The sequence below is a fragment of the Prionailurus viverrinus genome, chromosome F2 (genome assembly GCF_022837055.1).
Source record: "Prionailurus viverrinus isolate Anna chromosome F2, UM_Priviv_1.0, whole genome shotgun sequence".
NCBI classification, from domain to species: Eukaryota; Metazoa; Chordata; class Mammalia; order Carnivora; family Felidae; genus Prionailurus; species Prionailurus viverrinus.
The window spans coordinates 23,673,306-23,698,615 of NC_062578.1; the positions used below are offsets into that span (position 1 = coordinate 23,673,306).

The 25,310-nt window shown below is 38.0% G+C and overlaps 1 protein-coding gene and 1 long non-coding RNA gene across 5 annotated transcripts; one reads left to right on the plus strand and one right to left on the minus strand.

The window, feature by feature from the left end:
- Positions 1-985: 985 nt before the first annotated feature.
- Positions 986-24,212, minus strand: ELOC (elongin C). Of its 3 annotated transcripts, none has more exons than XM_047842730.1 (4): positions 24,126-24,212; positions 12,420-12,473; positions 7,684-7,827; positions 986-1,411 (listed from the first exon to the last, which is right to left on the minus strand). In XM_047842730.1, the coding sequence occupies exons 2-4, from the start codon at positions 12,421-12,423 to the stop codon at positions 1,221-1,223; spliced, it is 339 nt and encodes a 112-aa protein (XP_047698686.1). In that variant the 5' UTR covers positions 12,424-12,473; positions 24,126-24,212; the 3' UTR covers positions 986-1,220. The 3 variants fall into 3 exon arrangements, with proteins under 3 accessions (XP_047698686.1, XP_047698685.1, XP_047698687.1); XM_047842729.1 differs by lacking the exon at positions 24,126-24,212 and adding an exon at positions 23,949-24,052; XM_047842731.1 differs by lacking the exons at positions 12,420-12,473; positions 24,126-24,212 and adding an exon at positions 9,375-9,739.
- LOC125156580 (uncharacterized) lies at positions 12,589-19,488 on the plus strand. Of its 2 annotated transcripts, none has more exons than XR_007148682.1 (3): positions 12,589-12,667; positions 13,565-13,642; positions 19,406-19,488. It is a non-coding gene; the product is annotated as an uncharacterized LOC125156580 (long non-coding RNA). The 2 variants fall into 2 exon arrangements; XR_007148683.1 differs by lacking the exon at positions 19,406-19,488 and adding an exon at positions 18,959-19,041.
- Positions 24,213-25,310: the final 1,098 nt, after the last annotated feature.

The window sequence follows — 25,310 nt, forward strand, 5'->3', positions numbered from 1 at the left end:
GAACTAAGCTGAAGGCTTAAATATATATCTCCTATAATGATAGTTTTGTTTTACCACTAAGATAGAGATAATAATAAACCCACTCCAGTACTTCTTTTCTCATGCCTAAGCAGAGGTGCTCTGTCATAGTTTTTCTGTTTAGTATAAAAGCTGAATGACGTCTTTGTAAATCTGATTTCAGTAGAAGACCCACAGATTATGGGCATCATACTTATTGGGACATATTTTAATTAATAGAAGATAATTCATATACTATATCAAAGTACATGGTAATATTTGCACTGCATCTCTCCATGTTTTTAATCTTTTATAACATTTCAGTTTGTTGGAGGAAGACTAGAATAGTTCTGAAAAGTCTAGCTTTTAAGAGCCGATTAAAGTCCATAATCAGTCTTTTAAAACATATTTAAATAATCAGAAGTGCAGTCACAACAAGGGACTATGTAAGAATATTGCAAAGGAAGCTTTATAGTCAATGCAGGTACAGTACTTTGGATTGGCCAAAATGCACAATGCACATGTAATCAATCGTGTAGTTTACTTGTTGACCATGTGGCTACCGGTTCAAAAAGTGATTGCTTCAAAAGCTGTGCCTAGTAATCTCCCAAAACTGCTTTTAAATAAAGTTCTTAAATTGCAGCAATAAACAAAAAGACAAGATACACTTAAACAATACTGCAGTTTATCAAAAGACACATAAGAAATTTCAACTCTTATGTCTTTGACAGTTATAAAAATCAATGTTTTGGCTAAGTTATAAACATGTTTATAATGCAATTATTTGCATAACTCTAGTAATGCTAACAACGGCTACAAGATCAGGTTTTTGTTTTTTTTTTTTTAAAAAAAAACACTAAAAACACAAAAATACGTAGCCCCATTATTTACCTGTAGAATGTGCTCATTTATGCTTAAATTTCAGTTTTACTATATCACCACTGCTCTAATTTTAAAAATCACATCCAAAGGATAAGGCAAAACCACCTACGAATTGGCATATTTGTTTATTTCTCAATTTGTGAAAATGTCCTCAATTTGTTGATGTAGCAAACAAATTTCAACTCTGATTGCTATGCAAAAGAACAGAAGATAATCTGCTTTGCAATGAACTTTAAAGTTCAACTGCACACAGGCAACATGCTATATATGAAAAAATTACTAACTGAACTACAGGTATTAAATACTGAAAAAAGTTAACAGTTTATTATAATTTATTTTATTTAACAATCTAGGAAGTTCGCAGCCATCAGCAGTTCCAGTGCAATTTCAGGTGCAATTGGGAATTCAGGAATCTCCGTGGAGCTGTTAGTGTAGCGAACCTTGTAGGTAAAATACATGCATACTTTTGATAGCACATGTGAAGGGATCTCTCTAAAATTGACTTCATTAGTTTCATTCTCAGCAAACTGACCTGTAAAAGAAAAGAAGTATGTTTGTTATGGGCTGAACTGTGTTCCTCCACAATTCCCATGTTGGGAAGTTCTAACCCTCAGTACTTCTGTGACTATATTTGGAGATAGGATCCTTTTTTCCTCTTTTTTAATTTTTTCTGTGCAGGAAGTATTTTTAAAGAGATAATTAAGGCCAAACAGGATTATCAGGGTGGGCCCTAATCTAATGACTGGTATTGTTATAAGAACAGGAAGTTATAGATCAAAGATGCACACAGAGGGAAGACAATGTGAAGACACAGAGAAGACAGCCATCTATCTACAAGGCAAGGAGAGAGGCCTCAGAAGAAACTAACTCTACCAATACCTTGATCTCAAATTGCTAACCTTCAGAATTATGAGAAAATAAATTTCTATTGTTTAAATAACACAGTCAGTGGTACTTTGTTACAGCAGCCCTAGCAAACTAATACAGCGTGAGAAGAATAAACCCAACTAGCATCACATGAAATAACTTATTCTGATTTCTGAGTATAAATATAAAAAAGAAATCTTTATTAAGATAGTATTTGAGATTAATCAAGACTAATTTTAAAATTCTAATTTTCTTCCAAGGACTTTGGAAATTTTAGCTTCTCCTAAGAATCATGGTGGCATGATTAAGTAAAGGCGAATAGTATATAAAAAAAGACAATCTTGGGGCGCCTGGGTGGCTCAGTCGGTTAAGCGTCCGACTTTGGCTCAGGTCATGATCTCGCGGTTTGTGAGTTCGAGCCCTGTGTCGGGCTCTGTGCTGACAGCTCAGAGCCTGGAGCCTGCTTCAGATTGTGTCTCCCTCTCTCTCTGCCCCTCCCCCGCTCATGCTCTGTCTCTCTCTCTCTCTGTCAAAAATAAATAAACATTAAAAAAAAAATTAAAAAAAAAAAGAGACAATCTTTTCGAAGATTCAGTTTAGGGAATCAAGTCTTTATGTATCATCAGGAGCCCTGTGCTATAGTGAATTGCCATATAAAAATAAATAATAAATGTTTGTTTCCCCCTTTAGTTTTTAAAAGTATGATTATGTTCATCAGATCTCCTCATAAGTTACTTTTCTTTGTTTTAGTAACACTTTATGAACTGTTTTTAATGATCTCTCAAAATTTCTTTAGCTATATAAAGGTTATAGCATTTAGCATTTACTATAGGGATAAAATAGTTTCTTAGCAGTCTAGCACGAGTACTGAATATAAAAAGTAGAAAAATGTACTTTCTGAGAATGTACTAGTATTTTAAAAGTTTTCTAATAATTGTTGCTTGGGGGTGGGGTGGGAAGAAAAGAGAGCAGGATTGAATGAGTAATTCACATCAATGAGGTAAATTCTGCTTTGTCAATGACTAAAATTCTCTTTCTTGAATATACGTACGAAATACTACCAATAGACACTTATTAAGCCTTTGATACTAGACAAACATTAGGGTTTTTTTTTTTTTTTTTGAGGTGAAATTCGTATAACATAAAATTAACCACTTTAGAGCATACGATTCAGTGTACATACACAATGTTGTGCAACCACCACTGCTATCTAGTTCCAAAACATTTTCAGTATCCCAAAATAAAATCCTAAACCCTTTAAGCAGTTATTCCCCATTTTCCCAACCCTCAGCCTCTGGCAAAAACCAGTCTTTCTGTCTCTATGGATTTATCTATTTTGGATATAAATGGAATCCTACCACATACGACCTTTTGTATCTGACTCCTTTCACTTAGCATATTCTGAAGGTGCAAGTATCTGTACCTCATTCTTTTTTATGCAAACATTAGTTCGGGGCTGCAGATATATTAAAGGAGACCACACTTACAAAAAACAAACATCCTTTAATCTTAATTTTTAGTTAAAATTTGTTGGCACCCATGATTTTATTTTTCTAAAGTAAATCCTAGCTCTATCCAGTAGAAAAGTCTAAACTTAATTCATCCCACGAGCAAGGAGTACTGCTAACAACCAGATTGGGGTCCTTAAGGCCCATTTTCCATTAGGAGAAAATGGCTCTTTGGAAAAATGGCTCTTTTCCAGACTGGAGAATTATGTACCAAATGAGCCTAGGAAATCTTGTCATTATAGAAAGTAGTACAGCTATCCCAGATTACCAGAGCCAGGTCAAAAAAACCTGATGTGGCTCCTTCTGAATAAAAATGGAGCAAATGGGGGCAATTTGAGCATCAGTGAGAAGGACTACACTAGATTAAAAAAACCTTAAATAATAAAAAGTCACAAGAAAATGAAACACAAAAAAACAAAAAAAACCCAAACACTTTTTGCTACTGGAGGATGCTGAAGAATAATTTCATTATTCAAAAATTATATGTAAACAGAAAAAAATCAAGCACTTATTTTTGCTATACAGAGTATATTTCAGGGTAACCAAATATTTCTTCATAGGAGAATTCTAATAAATGCACAAGAAATGATAAGAATTAGAAAGTCACTGTTTTGTAATTCCAAATGAAGTAAATCTCAGCAGTAATCACAATGAATGCTAAAAGCATATGAAAATCTAACTGCAGAACTGTTCAGAGATGAATCAGCTTACTAGCCCTGTAACCTACTAAGCTATCCTGACATTGCTAAAATATTGATACAACAGAAATACAGGAGTACTGCCTATAAAGTATTCTTGCCTAGAAAAATGAGCTGGATTCTAATCAAGCCTCTAGAGTTCTAATTTATAAGCTTACAAAATGAAACATTAAGTCTAATCCAGATGTGAACATTTTACAAATAACTTGGTTCTCCAAAAAGTTCATGGTCTGCAAAAAAAGGGAGAGTGCAGGGGGGACTATCATAGATTCTGCAAGTGAAATGACACTGGCAGGATATATTTGCTTGAAATACTCTTTAAAAAAGTGAGGATGATAGGGGTGCCTGGGTGGCTCAGTGAGTTTAGCGTCCGGCCTTTGATTTCAGCTCAGGTCATGATTTCAGAGTTCAGGAGTTCGAGCCCTACATCGGGCTCTGCACGGGCAGGGTAGAGCCGGCTTGGGATTCTGTCTTTCTGCCCTTCCCTAGCTCGCGCTCTCAAAATAAATAAACGTTTAAAAAAAAAAAAAGTGAGGAAAATAGATGAAATGAAATTGACAAAATATTGATAAAATTGAAGCTGGAGATGAGTACATGCAAGTGTATTATACTAATCTCTCTGTATATGTTTTAAAATTTCCACAGTAGGGGTGCCTGGGTGGCTCAGTCGGTTAAACATCTGACTCTTGGTTTTGGCTCAGGTCACAATCTCACGGCTTGTGAGTTCAAGCCCCACATCGGCTCTGCACTGACAGTGCAATGCCTGCTTGGGATTCTCTATCCCTCTCTGTTTGCGTCCTCTGTCTCTCTCTCGCTTAAAAAAAAAAAAAAAAAAAAAAAAAAGTTAAATAAATAAAAATTTCACAGTAAAAAATATGGAAAAGGAATTACAAGTGACCTTAAATAGAAACAATCAAGAAAACTAAGGGGCGCCTGGGTGGCTTGGTCAGTTCGGCTTAGGTCATGATCTCACGGTCCGTGAGTTCGAGCCCCGCGTCGGGCTCTGTGCTGACAGCTCGGAGCCTGTTTCAGATTCTGTGTCTCCCTCTCTCTCTGCCCCTCCCCTGTTCATGCTCTGTCTCTCTCTGTCTCAAAAATAAATAAATGTTAAAAAAAAATTAAAAACAAAAAAAACCTAAAAGGCAACCTATGGAATGGGAGAAGATATTTGCAAACGACATATCTGATAGTATCCACAATATATAAAGAACTTATAAAACTCAACACTCAAAAACTGAATAATGTAATTAAAAATGGGCAGAAGACATGAATAACATTTTCCCAAAGAAGACATAGAGATGGCCAACAGACACATGAAAAGATGCTCAACATCACTCATCATCAGGGAAATGCAAATCAAAACTATAATGAGATATCACCTCACACCTGTCAGAATAGCCCAAGTCAACAACACCAGAAACAGGTAGCTGGCAAGGATGTGGACAAAGGGGAACCTTGTGCACTGTTGGTACAAATGCAAACTGGTGAAGCCACTCTGGAAAACGGTATGGAGTTCCCCAAAAACGTAAAAATAGAACTACCCTATGATCCAGCAATTGCACTGCTAAGTTTTTACCCAAAAAATACAAAAATACTAACTCAAAGGGATACATGCACCCCAATATTTACAGCTGCATAATCTACAACAGCCGAATTATGGAAACAGCTCAAGTGTCCATCAACTGATGAGTGGATAAAGGAGATGTGGTGTGTGTACATACACACACACACACACACACACACACTGGAATATTAACAATGAATGAAAGAAATGAATGAAAGAAGAAAGAAATGAATGAAAGAAGAAAGAAATGAATGAAATCTTGCCATTTGCAACAACCTGGATGGAGCTAGAGTAATACGTTATATGAATTAAGTCTGAGAAAGACATATACCGTATGATTTCACTCATGTGGAATTTAGGAAACAAAACAAATTAGCAAAGGGGAAAAAAAAGAGAAAGAGGCAAACCAAGAAACAGACTCTTAACTATAGAGAACAAAATGATGGTTATAAGAAGGGAGGTGAGTGGGGGGGATTGGTTAAATAGGTGATAGGGATTAAGAAGTGCACTTGTGATGAACACTGGGTATTGTAGGAAAGTGCTGAATCACTATATTGCTCATCTGAAACTAATATTACACTGTGTATTAAATAGAATTTAAAGCAAATCTAAGAAGACCCAAAACAAGTGACCTCAAATAGCCAAAATAATCTTGAAAAAATAAAACACTTCCTCATTTCATAACTTACTACAAAGCTATAGTAATCAAAATACTGTGGTATTAGCATAAGGACAGATCAATGCAATGCCACCCCCCCCCCCCCCGCCCTGGTTCAGCGGGTAGAGCATGCGACTCTTGATCTCAGGGTTGTGAGTTCAAGCCCCACGTTGGGTGTAGAGATTACTTTAAAGGAAAAAAAAAAAAAAAAGATCAATGGGGGAGAGTTGAAAGCCCATACATAAACCCATGTGGCTATGGTCAACTGATTTTCAACAAGGGTGCCACGACCATTAAATGAGGGAAAGAACAGTCTCTTCAACAAATGGTACTAGGATGCCCATATAAGAAAGAATGAAATTGAATGATTACCTCACATCATATACAAAAATTAAGTGAAAATCAAAGACCTAACTGTAAGAGGTAAAATCAGAACTGTTATGGGGCACCTGGGTGCCTCAGTCGGTTAAGTGTCCAACTTTGGTTCCAATCATGATCTGGTGGTTCACAAGCTCGAGCCCCATGTTGGGCTCTGTGCCGACAGCTTGGAACCTGGAGCCTGCTTCAGATTCTGTGTCTCCCTTTCTCTCTGCCCCACTCCTCTCCCTGCTCGTGCTCTGTCTGTCTGTCTCTCTCTCAAAAAAAAAAAATAAATAAATAAACATTAAGAAAAAAATCACAACTGTTGTAAGAAAATATTTGCGTATCATATCTGATACGGGTCTACTGTCCAGAATTTATAAAAAAAAAAAAAAACGCTTACAACTCACTAACAAAAAGACACACAACTGAAAAAAAAAAATGTGCAACAGACTTGAATAGACGTTTCTCCAAAGACGATATACAACTGTATAGCAAACACAAGAAGTGATGTTCAGCACCATTAGTCCCTACGGAAGAGTTAATCCAAACTATAATGAGAAACCACTTGATACCCATTAGAATGGCTAGAATCAAAAAAAAGGGAAAATAAGTGTCAGTGAAAATGTGGAGAAACCTGAATATTCATACAATGATGGTAGGAATATAAAATGGTGCAGCCACTGTATAAAGTTTGGTGTTTCCTCCAAAAGCTGAACACAGAATTATTGTGTGCTCCAGAAATTCAAATCCTCAAGAAAAATGTTAAGGTAAAAACAAAACAAACAAACAAAAAAAACCAAAAACCTCTCAAGGGAAAAAAAAAAAGAAAATGGTAAGAATAGATGTTTGGGAAGTGGTAAATTTCTAAACATAAACTTTATACGTAGTTAGGAGCACACATCACCATCAGAGTCCTACTGTGGTGAAGAAATTAAACATGGAAACTAATGTAGGGAAATGATCCTATTAGGGTAAATAACTGAAAACAGGAAATGGCAGGAACCAATTTTTCCAATGCAACACAATCATGAAATAATGTTAGAAAAGTTACTGTTTCTTTCCTTTAATGTTATGAATCGCTTAATTCAAGTTAAGAACATACTGAAAGTAAAGATTTATTAACAGAAAATAAAGAAATGTACCTACCTGGGCCACTCAACATGGCTTTTATTGTTCCAGATGTTAGTGCGTGTTCTCTTTTTACAATAAATTCATGACCATCCGAAGATATCAATTTGACATACATGGCATCGGGGCCTTCACAGCCGCCATAGGTTTTCTCTTCTCCATCTAAAGTAAGTAGTAAAATGATTTTTGAATCACAAAATTAAAATAAACAGGTTTACCAAGGTTAATTTTTGAATAACTCAGACCCAAAACATTTCTGGATGGTAAGATCTACCAAGATTTTAGGTTTTTTTAATTCCTTGTTTTATCATTCTCTAAACATTTTCCAATGTCAGAATAAACTACATTTAAGAATATTATTTTAGGGGCGCCTGGGTGGCGCAGTCGGTTAAGCGTCCGACTTCAACCAGGTCACGATCTCGCGGTCCGTGAGTTCGAGCCCCGCGTCGGGCTCTGGGCTGATGGCTCAGAGCCTGGAGCCCGCTTCTGATTCTGTGTCTCCCTCTCTCTCTGCCCCTTCCCCATTCATGCTCTGTCTCTCTCTGTCCCAAAAATAAATAAACGTTGAAAAAAAACCTTTAAAAAAAAAAAAAGAATATTATTTTAGATGAAAATTTACTAGTATTTTTCGAAGAAGTATTAACAATTTTTTTGTGAACACAGTAGCACATTCAAATTTAAAGGCTCAAATAAAATAAGCAAATAGTAAAACTTTAAATCACCTGAAATACTCATCTTAAAAATATGACACATTGTGTGTTTATGAATGAATGTTTATATGTCATGTGAATTCAACTACCCTGATAAGCTCCTAATTCTAAAAGTTAGGGCTTCCTTTTACTCAGCATCTTGCTCTTGGTCCGTATTAATAATCCAAACATTTTACTGCTGAGTTTAAATTATTGCACGATTGAAGTAATGAATATAGACAAATACCAGTCTTTGAAAATTCCAAGTGGAGAGGTGAGGACACAGAGCACATAGATGTTACTCCACTGCCAGCTATCCTCATTGCCACCACAGCTTCTGCCACAGTAGCTAGCTCAATATAACTTTTCTGGGAGTTTGCATTTTTGTATATCCCCATAAGATCTTTCTAACATCTAGAATTCTCACAGTATTGTACTGACAGAATTATCTTTATGGTTACCAATATCTGAAAGAAAATATCTTAAGGCTTATTCTAAAAACTTACGAAGCCCAAGAAAAAGAGTACAGAGGATAAAACTGGAGTATTCAAGCTATAAACATCCATTTATTTATTCATTAGTAGTTAATTTAAAATCCTTCCAATTAGGATTAATAAATAAAAAAATCATTAATGTTCGTCTGCTGTCCAAAATGTTTAATCTGAATCTAATCAGGAGTAAACAACCCAGACAAATCTAAATTTTAAATGGTCATCAAAGACCTCACTCCTCACACCCCCAAAAGGAGGGAACTGTTTAGATGAGATTAAAGAGACAAATTAATGCAATACGTGATCCCTGACTGGATATAAAACACAGGCATACCTCAGAGATAACTGTGGGTTCAGTTCTACACCACCATGAAAAAGCAACGCAAAAATGAGTCAAATCAATTTTCTGGTTTCCCGGTGAATATAAAAGTTTGTTTACAGTATACCATCATATGCAATAGCATTATATGTGTAAAAAAATGTATATTATCTTAATTAAAAATACTTTATTGCTAAAAAAAATGCTAACCATTGTCTGAGCTTTCAGTGAGTAGTAATCTTTTTGCTGGTGGAGGTTCATGCCTTGATGTTGATGGTCACTGACTGAGCAGGGTGGTGGTTGCTGAAGGCTGGGGTGGCTGTGGCAATTATATAAAATCAGACAATGAAATTTGCAGCATTGATCAACTCTTCCTTTCAGGAACGATTTCTCTGTAGTACGTGATACTATTTGACAGCATCTGACCCCAGGAGAACTTCTCTCAAAATTGGAATCAATCTTCTCAAACCCTGCCACTGCTTTATCAACTGAGTTTATGTAATACTCTAAATCCTTTCTTGTCATTTCAACAACTGTCACAGTATCTTTACCAGGAGTAGATTCCATCTCAAGAAACTACTTTCTTTGCTCATCCATAAGATGCAACTCCTCATCTGTTAAAGTTTTATCTTGAAATTGTAGCAATTCAGTCACATCCTCAGGCTCCACTTCTAATTCAAGTTCTTGTTATTTCTACCACATCTGCAGTTACTTCCGCCACTGAAGTCTTGTACCCCTCAAAGTCATCCATTAGGGTTGGAATCCACTTTTTCTACACTCCTGTTAGTGTTTATATTTTGACCTCTTTCCTAGAATCACACGTGCTCTGAATGGCATCTAGAATGGTGAACCTTTTCCAGAAGGTTTTCAGTTAACTTTGCCCAGATGCATCACGAGAATCACTATCTATGGCAGCTATGTATTTCTTAAGTAACAAGACTTGAAAGTCAAAGTTACTCCTTGATCCATGGGCTGCAGAATGGATGCTATGTTTGCTGGCATGAAAACAACATTAATCTTGTTGCACGTCTCCATAAGAACTCTTGGGTGATCAAGTACATTGTCAGTAAGTAGTAGTATTTTGAAAGGAATCTTTTTTCCCTGAACAGGAGGTCTGAAGAGTAGGCTTAAAATATTCAGTAAGCCATGTTGTAAACAGATGTGCCGTCATTCAGGCTTTGTTGTTCCATTTGTAGAGCACAGGCAGAGTAGATTCAGCATGATTCTCAAGGGCTCTAGGATTTTCAGAATGATCAATGAACACTGACTTCAACTTAAAAGTCACCAGCAGCATTAGCCCCTGACAAGAGAGTCAGCTTGTCCTTTGAAGCCAGGCATTGACTTTTCTCTACAACAGTCCTAGATGGCATCTTCTTCCAATACAAAGTGTTACATCTCCACTGAAAATCTGTTGTTTAGTGTAGCCACCCTCATTAATTACCTTCGTTGGATCTTCTGGATAACATGCTGCAGCTTCTACATCAGCACTTGCGGCTTCACCTTTACAGTTTTATGTTATAGAGACAGCTTTCCTTAAAACTCATGAGCCAGCTTCTGCTAGCTTCAGACTTTTCTTTTATAGCTTCCTCCCCTCTCTCAGCCTTCACAGAATTGAAGAGTCAGGGCCTTGCTCTGGATTAGGCCTTGCCTTACGGGACTGTTGTGGGTGGTCTGATCTTCTATCCAGACCACTCAAACTTTCTCCATCAACAATAAGGATGTTTCGCTTTATTATTTGTGTGTTCACCGGAGTAGCACTTTCAATTTCCTTCAAGAACTTTTCTTTTGCATTTGCAACTTGGCTAACTGTTGCAAGAGGCCTAGCTTTCAGCCTGTCTCAGCTTTCGACATGCTTTCCTCACTAAGCTTAATCATCTCTTGCTTTTGACTGAAAGTGAGAGATGTGCAAGTCTTCCTTTCACTTGAACACTCAGAAGTCATTGTAGGGTTAATAACTGGCCTAATTTCAATATTTTGTGTCTCAGGGAATAGGGAGGTCTGAGGAGAGAGAGAGAGATGAGGGAATAGCTAGTCGGTGCAGCAGTCAGAACACACACAACATGTATCGATTAAGTTCCCTGTCTTATGTGAGCATGGTTCATAGTATCTCAAAACAATTACAACAGTAGCATCAAAGATCACTGATCACAGATCACCGTAACAGATACAATAATAATAATGAAAAAGTGAAATATTGTGAGATTACCAAAATGTGACAGAGACATGAAATGGGCAACTGCTGTTGGAAAAATGGCACCAATAGACTTGCTCCACACAGGGCTGCTATAAACTCAGTTTGTAACAAAAACAAAAACAAAAACAAAAAACAAAACCAAAAAACTGCAGTATCTGTGAAGTGCAATAAAGCGAAGCACAATAAAATGAGCTATGTCTATAATGTACCTGCTGTAAAGAACACTACTGAAATAACTGAGAAAATTCTGAATATGCAATGAATTAGGAGATGCCTACTCAAGTATTTGGTGTGAAGTGATACTGCACAACTAAATAAATGGTACAGAAAAAAGCAAGCATGTGTATGTGGATATATAAATACATACATACACATACACACACACACACAGAGAAAGCAAATGTGGCCAAACATTAACAATCACTGAAGGCTATGTAGTGTATGACTCTCACAATTTTTCATAATAAAAAGCAGGGACATTCATAAAGATGCAAGTAACTTTTAAATTGTAGACTACTCAAGCATACAGATATTTAGCAGGTGTTATCAATCCCTTAGAACAAAAATAAAAACAATTATTAATTAAATTTGCAATTCTTGTGGTTTTTTTTTGCAAGCTAAAGCATTTTATATGCTTGTTGGGAAAGTTTCTAATTTCTTAAGGTGCTATTTCTTACTGGCGATCACAAATATATTTGGCACAAAAACATTACTTATCTGCCTTTCAAAAATATGTACAGGCATACCTTGTTTTTAGCAGGTATTATGTTGTGTTTTGTTTTTTATACATAATGTTATTGCACACTTAACAGACCACAGTATAGTATAAACATAACTTTTACAAGCACTGGGAAACCAAAGATCTCATTTGACTAGCTTCATTGCTGTGGTCTGGAACCAAACCCACAATATCTCTGAGGTTTGCCTGCAGTAAGCAGATGCTGTAGATTTAAACAACTAATTTCAGTCTATTCTGATTGCATTCACCAATGTCAAAGGCCTATCTTTGAGAAGACCAGCTTCTACTATTTGCAATAAAAAATGACTTTTATGTAACTTACCCATTATGTTCTTATGAAATTCTACTTTACTTCCACAGGAACTTTAGTAGTTTCCTGAAAATATAACAATGCTATTTTAAGATTAATGCTGGAATAACATGTTTTCGCCCATTACTATTTAATATATCCTTGGTATTACAAGTTTAAAAACTCTCTCTCTGCTATGCAGGAGTTTCCCAGTCACCATAAATGGAACAGTATCAAGTTTCTGAACATGGGAGGAAAAGATGATCACCTTCAGAATAGTGGTCTGTATAAATACAGATTTGTTTTTTTCCTTCCCTTTAAGGTAGCTATTCTGACAACAGTTTAAAAATACAGATGTTGTTCCTTAGGAGTTGAATTGAACTTGAAGGAGATCGTTGACCTTAATCATCTTTGTATACTTGTATCTACTAGATACTAGCAGACACTAAAGCACGTATTTGCTAAATCAATGATAACATGATAAATCCAAGGACATGAAGTAGCCTTCAGAAAAATGAAAAAGATAAAGCTTGCCCTCCTCTTATGTAATTGTGCACATTTATAATACATTTCACTGTGGCATCTTTTCTGCAGTCTATGGAAGTTCTAAAGTTTAACAGTGAAGTTGTAGAAAATCTTTAATATTCTGACAAATCTTAAATTTTACAAAGATGAATGCTAAAGGAAAAGGGTTCATGTTTTGAGTAACTTTTTATTTTTATATCATTTCTTCAAGATTTCATTTATACTAGTATTTTTATGTTATTAATGGGAAAACATCCTGTTCTCTAAGAAATTCCTGACCAGTATTTTATCTAGCCTTAAGGGAAGGGCCAAGAAAATGAACCATAACATTTTATAGCAGGAAAGAAACTTGGAGATAACCTATGCAATTCCTCATTTTAAAAAATAGTAACATCACTGATGTAATAAGGGAGTTGAATGATTTGTTCCAGTAATGACAGAGTAAGAGTAGGAATCAAATCTATTTGTTAGTCTAGAATGCTAAGCATGGATATGTAAGTACCATTTCTAATATGAGATAAGGGCAACAGGGGCAATGTCATATTATTACCAACAAGTTGAGAGCCTGATAAGTGGTAAACATTGCACTACATGCTTTACATACATTATTTTAAAACAACACTTCCACAAGGGTATTATTATTCTCATTTTAGAGATGAAGAAACACTAAGAAGCTGCTACTTGCTTAAAGCTTCTACAGCTCAAGTGGCAGCAAGAGGATTTAAACCTAGGTAGGTCTGCTTTAGGGCCTGCACTCCTTTCCATTATTCCATGCTGCTATGGTAAAAAATTCTGGCTCCCATTAAAACTTGTTTTCCACTGCTGCTAGGTAAGAGCTGCTGATAGAAATCCTTAGATACTTATTGAAAGTGTAAGTACTAAAAGCAGTACTCTGCCACTTTATGATAATAATAGCAGATAAAAATTCATTGGTCATTATTACTGTATTCTGTTCATACTGCTTTGTAATCATTCTAAGAAAACAAAAAAGGAAAAAAATGATAGAAAAGCTAGAACAAGAACTTCAAGTGCCAACTTTCTATCTGGAAAATCTCCAGAGCCAAACATCTAGGATGTTTACTTAACTAGCAGTAGCTACGCAACCATGCAGTCACATTTTAGAAGCCCTTTGTGTAGCAACAGCTTCTCTATAGACTTAATATAGTAAATCAATTTCACCATTTATTAAGGATTAAAGATGGGTGGGTGGGGGAAGAGAAACTCCCCATCACTAACAACAACAACAAAAAAATCCACAGTATATTAACACTAATAGTTGAGTAAATCCTAATTCTTAGGTAGAAGTTAAAAATATTTAAAGTGTGATTAAATTGGGATGTAACCTACAAATTACCTACATAAGTCTAAGTTTGGGTTTACAAAATTCTCAGGGTAAACACTTGAGTGTCTATTCCATAACTGAGCTGAGTTCTGGAAATACGAATTAGGTAGGTAAACACACGTGGTTGAGCAGTAGGTTGAAAATATTTCTAGGCAAAAGACACAGTATGAACAAAAAGTCCTCAGATATATTGTGCTTTTAGTGTTATATATAAACATTATTCTTTTATAGTTTTTTATTTTTTGGGAACCAATAGAAATTCTAGGTGAGCCTAGCACCCACAAAGCAATCAGTTTTGAATCTAGTATTACTGAACATTGAAAAGATCTTTGAACAGCCAGCCCATCCTTCAAATTTGAAATGTTACTGCAATCATTTACTATTAAAGGAATTTCTAGACTATACTCTTATCTCACTAACCTGTTTAATACCTAAGATACCTACTGTTCTCATTACAGTCAGTGTGATAAACATGTTCTAAGTGGCCAGGCAAGTCCCATTTTATCAATACACATTTCTTTTTAGGTGGACTTTTAGATACTTTATAGTTTTTATTATGAATTCTGTTTTCCTATTACACTTTCTGAAAGATTATTGCTGGTGTTTTAAAGAAAAGCTTTTAAATCCATTAAAAGTTGATTTGTATCCCATCACCTATGCAGAACTCTCTTATTAGTACTAATAGTTTTTTAACTGATTGACTTAGGTTATTAAGTAGATGACAGCAGCAGCTACAAATCTATTTTTTGTATGTCTCTTTACATTCACTATTTACTTGGAAAAAGTAATAAGGTTAGGGGCGCCTAGGGTGGGTCAGTAGGTTAAGCGTCCGACTTCAGCTCAGGTCACGATCTCGCGGTCCATGAGTTCGAGCCCCGCGTCAGGCTCTGTGCTGGCAGCTCGGAGCCTGGAGCCTGCTTCCGATTCTGTGTCTCCCTCTCTCTCTGCCCCTCCCCCATTCATGCTGTGTCTCTCTCTGTCTCAAAAATAAATAAACGTTAAAAAAAAAAAGTAAAAAAAAAAGTAATAAGGTTAGACATCTAACTGATACCATTCATAAAAAATATGCTACAGATTAAAGAAACAAATATAATAAAACTCACTGAACTCTGGAAAAATAACAGAAGAAAAAAATAAAAATAGCTCATAGACCTGTACAAAAAAAATGTTTGATCCCAACAGTAATCACCAAACACCCAAACTAAAACACTAAAATGTGCTAAGAATCAAGTGGTACAGAAGAGGAAGAGGATAATACTAAATATATAGCACAACAGTTTTTGGAAGGCAGCAGCACAATCATCAGGAGGCTAGCAATAATTCTCCTTCTTGGTATCTATTTTAGAGAAACACTAGCTTGTGCACAAAGGCAAGGAGAAGAATATTGACTATAATACGTGCACAAATGAAACATTGAAAAAAACCCTGAAAAGTTCCCAATTAGGGAATGACCTAAATAAAAATAGTATATCTACAATTATTGATAGTTATTATGGGCAGTGAAAGGGAATAAATTAAATCTATGTATGTATGAAATACCACCAAGATTAATTTTTTATTTAAAAAAAAAATTTTTTTTTAACGTTTATTTATTTTTGAGACAGAGAGAGACAGAGCATGAACAGGGGAGGGGCAGAGAGAGAGGGAGACACAGAATCTGAAACGGGCTCCAGGCTCTGAGCTGTCAGCACAGAGCCCGACGTGGGGCTCGAACTCACGGACCGTGAGATCATGACCTGAGCCGAAGTTGGATGCTCAACCGACTGAGCCACCCAGGCGCCCCAAGATTAATTTTTTAAAAAGCAGATTAGAATGACAGGTATAGTTTGGTGCCATTTATGTAAAACAAGTGGCTTCCTGCCTATTATGTTTTCTGCAGAATAAATAAAATGCACAAAAATACATGTTCAAAGTATAAATAACTAGGAAACTAACTTTTTAAAAAGAAAACTATGGTTTAAATTTGTTTTTAAAGTTTATTTTGAGGAGTGCCTGGGTGGCTCAGTCAGTTAAGCGTCCCACTTTGGCTCAGGTCATGATCTCACGGATTGTGGGTCTGAGCTCCAGGTGGGGCTCTGTGCTGACGCTTCCAGTTCTGTGTGTCCCTCTCTCTGTGCCCCTCCCCTGCTGGTGTGTGAGCAGGGAACGGCAGAGAGGGAGAAAGAGAATCCCAAGCAGGGTGAGCCCTGTCAGTGCAGAGCCGGACCAGGGGCTTGAAACATGAAGTGTGAGATCATGACCCGAGCCAAAACCAAGAGTCACCAACTGAGCTTAACCAACTGAGCCACCCAGGCGCCCTAAATTTGATTTTTTAAAAAGAAACAAATAAACGTATAGAACCAAACAGCTCATAAGGGAACAATGGTCAGCCTGATGATTAGTTCCTAACTATATGTAAAAATATGATTAATTTGGAAAACAAAGTAATACAAATTGACAGAAGTTAGAAGGCAATTCCAATTTGTAATAACACATCAAAATATCCTGCCCGAATGTGCTTATAGTGTCACTGGATGTACGTCTCTCAAGAGGAGTTAGAATTTCTCATTCTGGCCTATTTAACTTATAACAATGCTCCTATATCTAATTCTTGCATAGACTCTCCTAATACTTTTAGCAAATAGTACTACTCCTCTCCCATTTTTCCTCCATTGTGGAATTTATAGTTTTCTTTACTATTAGATGCAAATGCTTCAAAGTGTGTCTTTTTAGATACATTTTGTCTTGCTTACTAACCTTAAGTTTCCACAAGGCAAGATTCTCTCTTTATGACCCAGGTATCCAACACAATGGTAATTATGTGGTAATGTTAACAGGGTGAAACTTCATACAATAGTGTATCTGGCCAAGGACACAGATATTCCTATTCTGAGCTTTCTGACAGAATAAAGTTATTCAAAGGTACAATTCTTTTGACCAAGATTAATTACTTTTATGTTTTCCCATGATGTTGGCATTGAATAAACTTACAGAACTTTTAGACAAGCATCGTGAAAACTATTCTATTTAAGTTTATTAAAACATTTTGGGCTATACTGAGGGGAGGGGGTGACGAAGGAAGGAGATGGTATTCCATCTTTCACAATAAAATTTAGTCAATATGAATTCTTGGTTCTTAAAATAATTTTTATTTTAAAGACTTCAAGGACATAGGTCACAGCCACATTTTATCAAATTACGATAACCAAAATGCCAGTCTCACAATTTTGCACTACCACAAATTGTTAATTATAAATGCAAGTGTATGAAACATATATTTCTGTACACGATCTCTAGAATTTGATGTTTCCTAGAATGAATTCAGTTATCTGAAAATGTTGTGTTTGATAATGTCCTCAAATCTCCTGGGGTTAAAATGTGCTTCCAAACATCCCTGAGTTTAAGAACAAGTTTTGTTCTCAGTGGCTGTCTACACACACCAACACTAGCTCAAAGAGGGTAGTTCTTTGCCTTTACTAAGGGAATCTATTAGGTCATTTAAAGTAAAAGCACTGACCTCAATTTTCAATCTATTTCTGATAGTTAACAATTAGTCACAGCCTAATTGTTGTCCTAAATGGTCAAGTTTTTACTATTAAAATAATAACTCACCTAATAATACTCAGTAATCAACTGCATTATAATATTCCATCAGCAGGGCTTCATTTCTAGAAACAAACCCTCACAAATGTCTGCCCTATGTTCTGCCTGTTGTGAACTATGGGCCTTTAGGAATCTAGATTAGAAGAGATCCTTCTGATATTTAAGAACTCTATTTTAGACTCGCCCCAAATGACCAATCAGAAATATTACACAGGGTGATGCAGACCACAGCAATCATTACAGTGATGTTAAGTGGACTTCAGATCACTGTGAATGATGGTTCTCAGTTACTTATGTTTTGGTAAGTTATAGCTTATTAATTTACAAGTGGCAAACTGATAAACAAGTCTTTCCTAAATCCTCACACTTGATTTCTAAGTATTCATCCAAGAAATAACTTGCCCACAAAATAATTTTGTACAGAGCCTGGGTGGCTCAGTCGGTTAAGCGTCTGACTTGGGGTCAGGTCATGATCTCGTGGTTTGTGAGTTTGCGCCCAGCACTGGGCTCCGTGCTGACAGTGTAGAGCCTGCTTAGGATCCTCTGTCCCCCTCCCTCTCTACCCCTCCCCTGCTCGTGTATGCACACGCGCTCTCTCAAAAATAAATAAACATTAAAAAATAAAAAAGAAAAAAATGTTTATGGAAGTGTCTAGAGCAGCTTTATTCAAAACAAATGAGAAACTATTCTGATGACACATAAGCCGTGATATATTTGTACAGAGGAATACCATTCGTAACAACAAGGGATGATCTACTGGTACACAAGACATAGGTGAATACTAAAAATATTATACTGAATGGAAAAACAAAAAAGTACATACTGCATTATTCCATTTATATGAAATTCTAGAACAGGCAAAATGAATTATGGTGATAGATCAGTGGTTGCTTCTGAAGGAACATGAGGCAACTTTCTGGAAAATTAAATGGTACACTATTTCAGGGTATGTCAATTATATCTCAATTAAAATAAGGTTAGAGTAAGATGTTTTTAAAAATTTATTGATTTTTCTTAAATTTAGGTATTTTTCATTGTAAAGATATCAATCCAGAATGGTTTTGTCTCATTAACCTTTCAAAATATACTGATGCTGATAATAAAACTAATCCAAATTCTCTAGATTTGCAGATGCTAATAGAGAAGGAGTAGGACTTTGGGAGTCCTAAAGAAGTAAATCTTGGACTATGAATCTCTTAAGTGAATGGCCACAAAAGGAAAGTAGGTTTTGATCTGGGTCTCAATGTAAGGAGGTATTTTTACCAAGCAGAACTGGAAGGAGATCCAAGCAAAGTAAACAGTATAAGCCAAATCAGGAGAGAGGTGGGAAAGGCCTTCATACAAAGTAGAAGTGTCACTGGAAGTCCACATCTAAATTTCTGCTCTCCAAATTTCTATCTTGAGACCCTGATAAATTAAAGTGATAATACTTGTTTATCTCCCAAACACAATGGGCTAAACTGTGTCTAAAAGTGCCTTCCAGAGCCACTATTTCATGACTATACCCATCTGAAATTCTTCATCCCTCTACAAATGCCTGTAACTCCAATTTCCCATCTTTATTCAACAGAGTTGTTGCGGTCATACACCAGAGCACTTAAGGACTCCAGAGCGCTACGTGCTTCGACGCAGTCTGTCTTCCTCACTCTTGTAAACTACCTAAACTCCCTCTTAGACAATGATCTCCAAACTCCTTTGTTTTGGTTTAAAAAGGTTTGAGCAAATATTCCCACTATATACTCTCTAATTAGATTCTACATATTATAAATTAATTTAAAAGAACCCTTAGAATAATGGGCCAAAAACAAATATAAAAAACAAATAGAAAACAAGTTCTGACCTTGCTTAATCCCACTGAATTCATCAGGATTGGCACCATGCACATCTCACAGTCTTTATACCCTAAGTCCCTGCCCTCCCCTCTGATGTATATGCCCACCCACATCCCAATCCCGGGCAAACCCAATTCTCTGCCTAGCTCAAGCCTCAACCAAGAGATGGATGTGGCTGGAAAAAAGACACAACCATTTTGACTGACCTCAACTTTAAATTTGTGACCACACACTTTAAATAGGCACCTGGCATTGTAGTGATCCTGGTAGTAAACTGGCTTTTCTACTCTGAAAAAAAATCCTAGCTTCTCCTAAACCTCCAACACCTTCTCCTCCCTGCCCTGACAAATTTACTTTTTTATCAAGAAAACAGAAAGGTATCACTTCAATTACCTTGTCTTTCTACCTTCATTCTACTTGCATGTATATAGCATATCTTCTGTCTGCCCTCCTGTTTCAAAAGCTGAAAAACCATTCTTCCTGGGGCACCTGGGTGGCTCAGTTGGTTGAGCATCTGACTCTTGGTTCAGCGCAGGTCATGATCTCATGGTTCATGGGTTCAAGCCCCACACAGGGCTCTGTGTTGACAGGGTATAGCGTGCTCGGGATTCTGTCTCCCTCTCTCTCTGCCCCTCCCCCACTGGCTCTCTATCTTGCTCTCAAAAATAAATAGGGGCACCTGGGTGGCTCAGTTGGTTAAGTGTCCCACTTTGGCTCAGGTCATGATCTCAGGGTCTGTGAGTTCAAGCCCTGTGTAGGGATCTGCGCTGACAGCTCAGAGCCTGGAGCCTGCTTGGATTCTGTCTTCCTCTCTGTCTCTGGCCCCTCCCTCACTTGTGTACATTCTCTGTCTCTCTCAAAAATAAACATTAAAAAAAAATCCTTCTTATCTAAGGCCAACCCTTCCATGTAAGCACACCTCTCCAAGGACTTTGTTCTATTAGTCCTACCAAATTCCTATTATTCCTATACACATCAAAATGCTGTAACATCATTACTACCATCCACATCTCCTTAACCTACTCTGATCAGACTTTTGGCCCACTAATCCACTCAAAGGGCTCATCACATTTCAATTACTTTACTTGTCTAGTTGTCATCTCTTAGCAGGGTTTTACAGTTGGCTACTACCTCCTTCCCAAAACAGTTTCTTCCCTCAATGTTAGAGATGCCACATCCTCCTGCCTTTTCTGCTTCTATCACTGTTTGCTCCTCTTCTGACCAGAGTACTCCCAGTCATCTGCCCTCTTCTCCATTAACACTCTCCACTTGATGTCCTCTGGTCCACAGGTTTAAATATTACCTACAAAATATGACTCTGCCCCCACGCAATAGTTGTACATATCCAACTTGCCTACTTGCACATTCTGAGCTGTACAATAATTATCAAACTCCTGACTTATTCCTTTACAGAATTCCAAGTTTATTCCTCAGAAACCAGTGTACCCTCTTGTCTTCCTCATCTGAGTAAATGGCACTACTGGTCACACAGATGCTCAGCAAAACTGTTGATTCCTCAAATTTTTTTCTGTCCTAGGGTGAAGGCAAGACCCACCTGGCTTTGTCTTCAAATGATATTCCAAATCAGACCATTTCTACTCACTTCCACACCACATCTCTAGTTCAAGGTACCATATCTCAGTTGGACTACTACAAGCCTCCTTAGGAGCTGGTTTCCCCACTTTCCTCCAACTTGGTCTATTTGCCACCCAGTAACTAGTTATCGAAAGCCTAAGTCAGATGTTACTCCCCTGCACAAATCCTCTAATGGCCTCTCATCACAAACAGAAAAAGGACTATAAAGTTGCATCTTACTTAATCTTTACTATTCTGATTTTCATCTTCCATCATTCTTGCCTCACTATGCTCCAGCTATACTGGCCTTCTCTGTATTGTAATAGGTCAAGTTCATTCCCCTCTTAAGGTCTTTGCATTTTGCAGTTACTGCTATCTTAAAAGCTCTTCCCTCAGATTTTCCTCATCATTTAGGTTGTCCAAGCAAAACCATCAACTCCTCAGAGAGGCAGATCTTCCTTGCTGACTCCCCTATCAAATTCGAAACCCTTACCCTGGTCACCTAGTTTACCCTAACTCTAATCTTGATATAATCTCTTCACATCTATCACCACTTGAAACTATATTTCCTTATACATATACTTATTGTATCTCTGCTTTCCCCAAGCTCCATAAGGGCAGGACTATAGCAGGCCTGGCGTATAGCAGATGCTTGATAAATACTTCTTTTTTTTTTTTTTTTTTTGATAAATATTTCTTGAATGAAAGGTAATATTGTTTTCTTAATTTCAAGGCTTGAAATTTCAGGTATGACTAGATGGGCTTTTTCTGATCTTACTTAAATTTTTTTTTTTTAATGTTTATTTTTGACAGAGAGAGAGAGAGAGAGAGACAGAGCATGAGCGGGGTAGGGGCACAGAGAGAGGGAGACAGAATCCAAAGCAGGCTCCAGGCTCTGAGCTGTCAGCACAGAGCCCGATGCGGGGCTTGAACTCACAGACCGCAAGATTGGACGCTCAACCGACTGAGCCACCCAGGTGCCCCTTTCTGATCTTATTTAATAATGGAACAGTAAACTTTTTTTTTTAATTTTTTTTTGGAGAGAGAGACACATGCAAGAGTGGAGGTGGTACAGTACAGAGAGAGAGAATCTTAAGCAGGCTCCATCCCCAGCACAACACAGGGCTCGATCTCAGGACCCTGAGATCACCATCTGAGCCTAAATCAAGAGTCATATGCTTAACCAAATGAGCCACACAGGTGCCCCTGGAACAGTAAACATTTACTACAAGTGAGCCAAAATGCATTTAGACAGATCAATGTAAATGCAGAGAGTTTCCAGATTATTTTATAGTACTGAAAAACCTATTTAAGGAAAAAATACCAAAGAAAGTACCTTATAAGGTACACTCAAATATTACTTTAAGACTTGAAAAAAAGAAAAACTTGATATATAGGGGTGTGCAGATGTGTCAGTCGGTTAGGTGTCTGACTTCACCTAAGGTCGTGATCTCACAGATTGCGAGTCTGAGCCCCGCCTTGGGCTCTCCACTCTCAGTGCTGAGTCGGCTCCGGATCATCTGTCTCCCTCTCTATCTGCCTCTCCTCCACTCACCCTCTCAAAGATGAATAAACATAAAAAAGAAAAAAGAAAACCAGAACTTGATATATAGGGTTGACTAAACCTCTGGCTACTAACTACTAATTACATTACACAATTACCATAATGTAATGAAACCGGCAGCTGAGTTGAAATAAACTTAAAAAATATGTATATATATTTTGAAATCGTAGTTACTAAATACATTTCATACTTAAGAGAAAAAAGAATGACCATTTAAAAACTAATAATGAACCCCAAATCATTACTTGGCAATTAGCAATAAATATCCACGATGACAGGGATCATAGCTGTTTTCTTACCATTGTATCTCTAGAATGAATGAATCCACCTGTGATGTTTCAACATCATGAATTATAATGTAAGCAAGATCAGCAATTTATCATCTTAGTCTACTATACTCTAAAGGAAACAACTTTTGGGGGGTCAAAAAGCAAATTTGGCAGTTTTCATATAAGGATTTTAAAACTCAAACTAAAGGATTTCGGTTGTTCCGTACACTGAAGGTGATGCAAAGTAGAAATGCTCGCACTAATGACATGAATTCCACAGCTACAGATTACTAAAGAGATTTTAGTTCCGTAAGAGAAATTCAGCGGCCGCCGTACTAGATACGTTTCAGAAAAACTGAAGGTAGATGCACGACAGTTTCTAACTATCAAGTCGGGTAGAGATCGACCGACAAGTTGCCCAGAAGGTAAACTTGTCGGGGTCCTGCAGCTGGAAAGAGGGGGACGGTGACTGTGAAAGACTGTGAGAGTCACTCCTGTGACTGGGGACGGACTCCAAGAAAAGGACTTATCCGAGTGCACCCGGGGAGAGCAAAAAGGGAAAGCGACAGAGCTGCCATGCTCCTAACTCCACCCTCCCCGCGCTCAGCCCGGGGAAGGCCCAGACACGCTGGCGACCGCCCCTCCTTCTCCCTCTTCCAAACCCACCGAGAGGCGCCTAGAAAGGTCCCGCCGCCCTCTTCTCCCCTCCCCCAAACCAGGAGCTGAGGAGGCCCGGGGAGGTTAAGAGCTTCCGTTCCTTCCCCGCCCAAATGGGAAGGGGTGGGAAGTGGGACTGTGAGCACGCCCAGTACAAGCCTTCCTCGTTCTCCATACGACTCTGGAGTTCCGTTCCCATCCCAGCCCAAGACTCACTCGTCAGCCCTGAAGCCACCGCAGCCACCGCGCCGGGTCCCCGCGCACCGCCACAGCCCCTACTCCAGGGCCACCCCCCCCACCCCCAGCTGCCTGCCGCCGTGGGTTCCGGGGCAGTTGGAGGAATCACTTCCGCCGGGTCATGGACGCTTTCTACAACGCGCGGGAGATCGGTACCTGGTAAGGCAGGGACGCAGTCTATTGCCGGCTTCCGTGCACAGGAAGTGCGCACGCCCTCCTCCCTACTCCTACAGTACAACTGACCGCGGTCATTTGCAAATCTCAACCAATCGGATTCTGAGTCTCTGATTCCCAGCATGCAACGCCGAGCCTGATCTGATTTCCGCAGGGACATCATTCTGAAAGAGATGCTCGGAGTTCCGTCGCAGCACTGCATCCTGGGATTTGTAGTTACTCTGGCATGTACTCTCCACGGCAGCACTACACCCTGGGACTTGTAGTTTCTCACATTGGATGTTAAGATCTTTGGTAATTTTAGAGGTTGTCTCTGCCTCTGGTTTGGGGGTACTTGTGGGGGCTTGGAGATTACAGAGAAAAAAATTGCAAAGTGGAAGTGCGGTTTCTATGTTAACAAGATCGTGGTCTTTAAAAACCAGCATCTGTCTTTTGTGAAAAGTTGCTAGAGCATCTCAACTGTTCACGCAATCGGGTGGCCTCATTTCCTCTCTTTCAGATACCGATTACTGAAAACTAATCACGTCCCCACCCCCAGGATTGGGGCTTTTCCCCCTCCCCACAAAACCCTCCCTGCATTCCCCTCCCAGCCCGGGGTTGTTCAGCTGTCCTGAATTCTGAGATCTTTCACAGAGATTCCAGGCGTCTGCCGCGGATACTGAATTCTGAGACCTTCTTTAACACTCCATGCTCTCTCTGCCCCAGCATCCTTCCTCTCTCGCTCTGTCAGTCGGCCTATCCTTTTTACTTGCTTTGCTGTGGTTAAATTCAGGCACCCTTCCAGAAAAGCTGAAACAGCTAAATAAAGTTTGCACTTTGTTTACGGGCCGTGGCACGCAGGGAATGTAGGGCCAAGACACTCGCCATTACAAGTTGCTCAACTAGGCGCTTGTTGTGTTAACAATATACACGAAAGGAAAATAGATACAGGCGATCCAGTTTGTTGACCTAATTAATAACTTTCGGCTGAAACACATGTTTTATTGATTTGGCAGATAAAAGTTCTTGCTTTTTGCAAACAGATTGTTCTGTTACTTTTCAAAGACTTTGCAAAAATCATTTTTGGAAGTTTTTGGTTTTAATGGTAGCTCAGAATAGAGTTTGGCAGGAAGGAGGGGCAATGGGGTGAGGAGAGGAGGCTGTGGGCTCATTTTCAATCAGACTTTT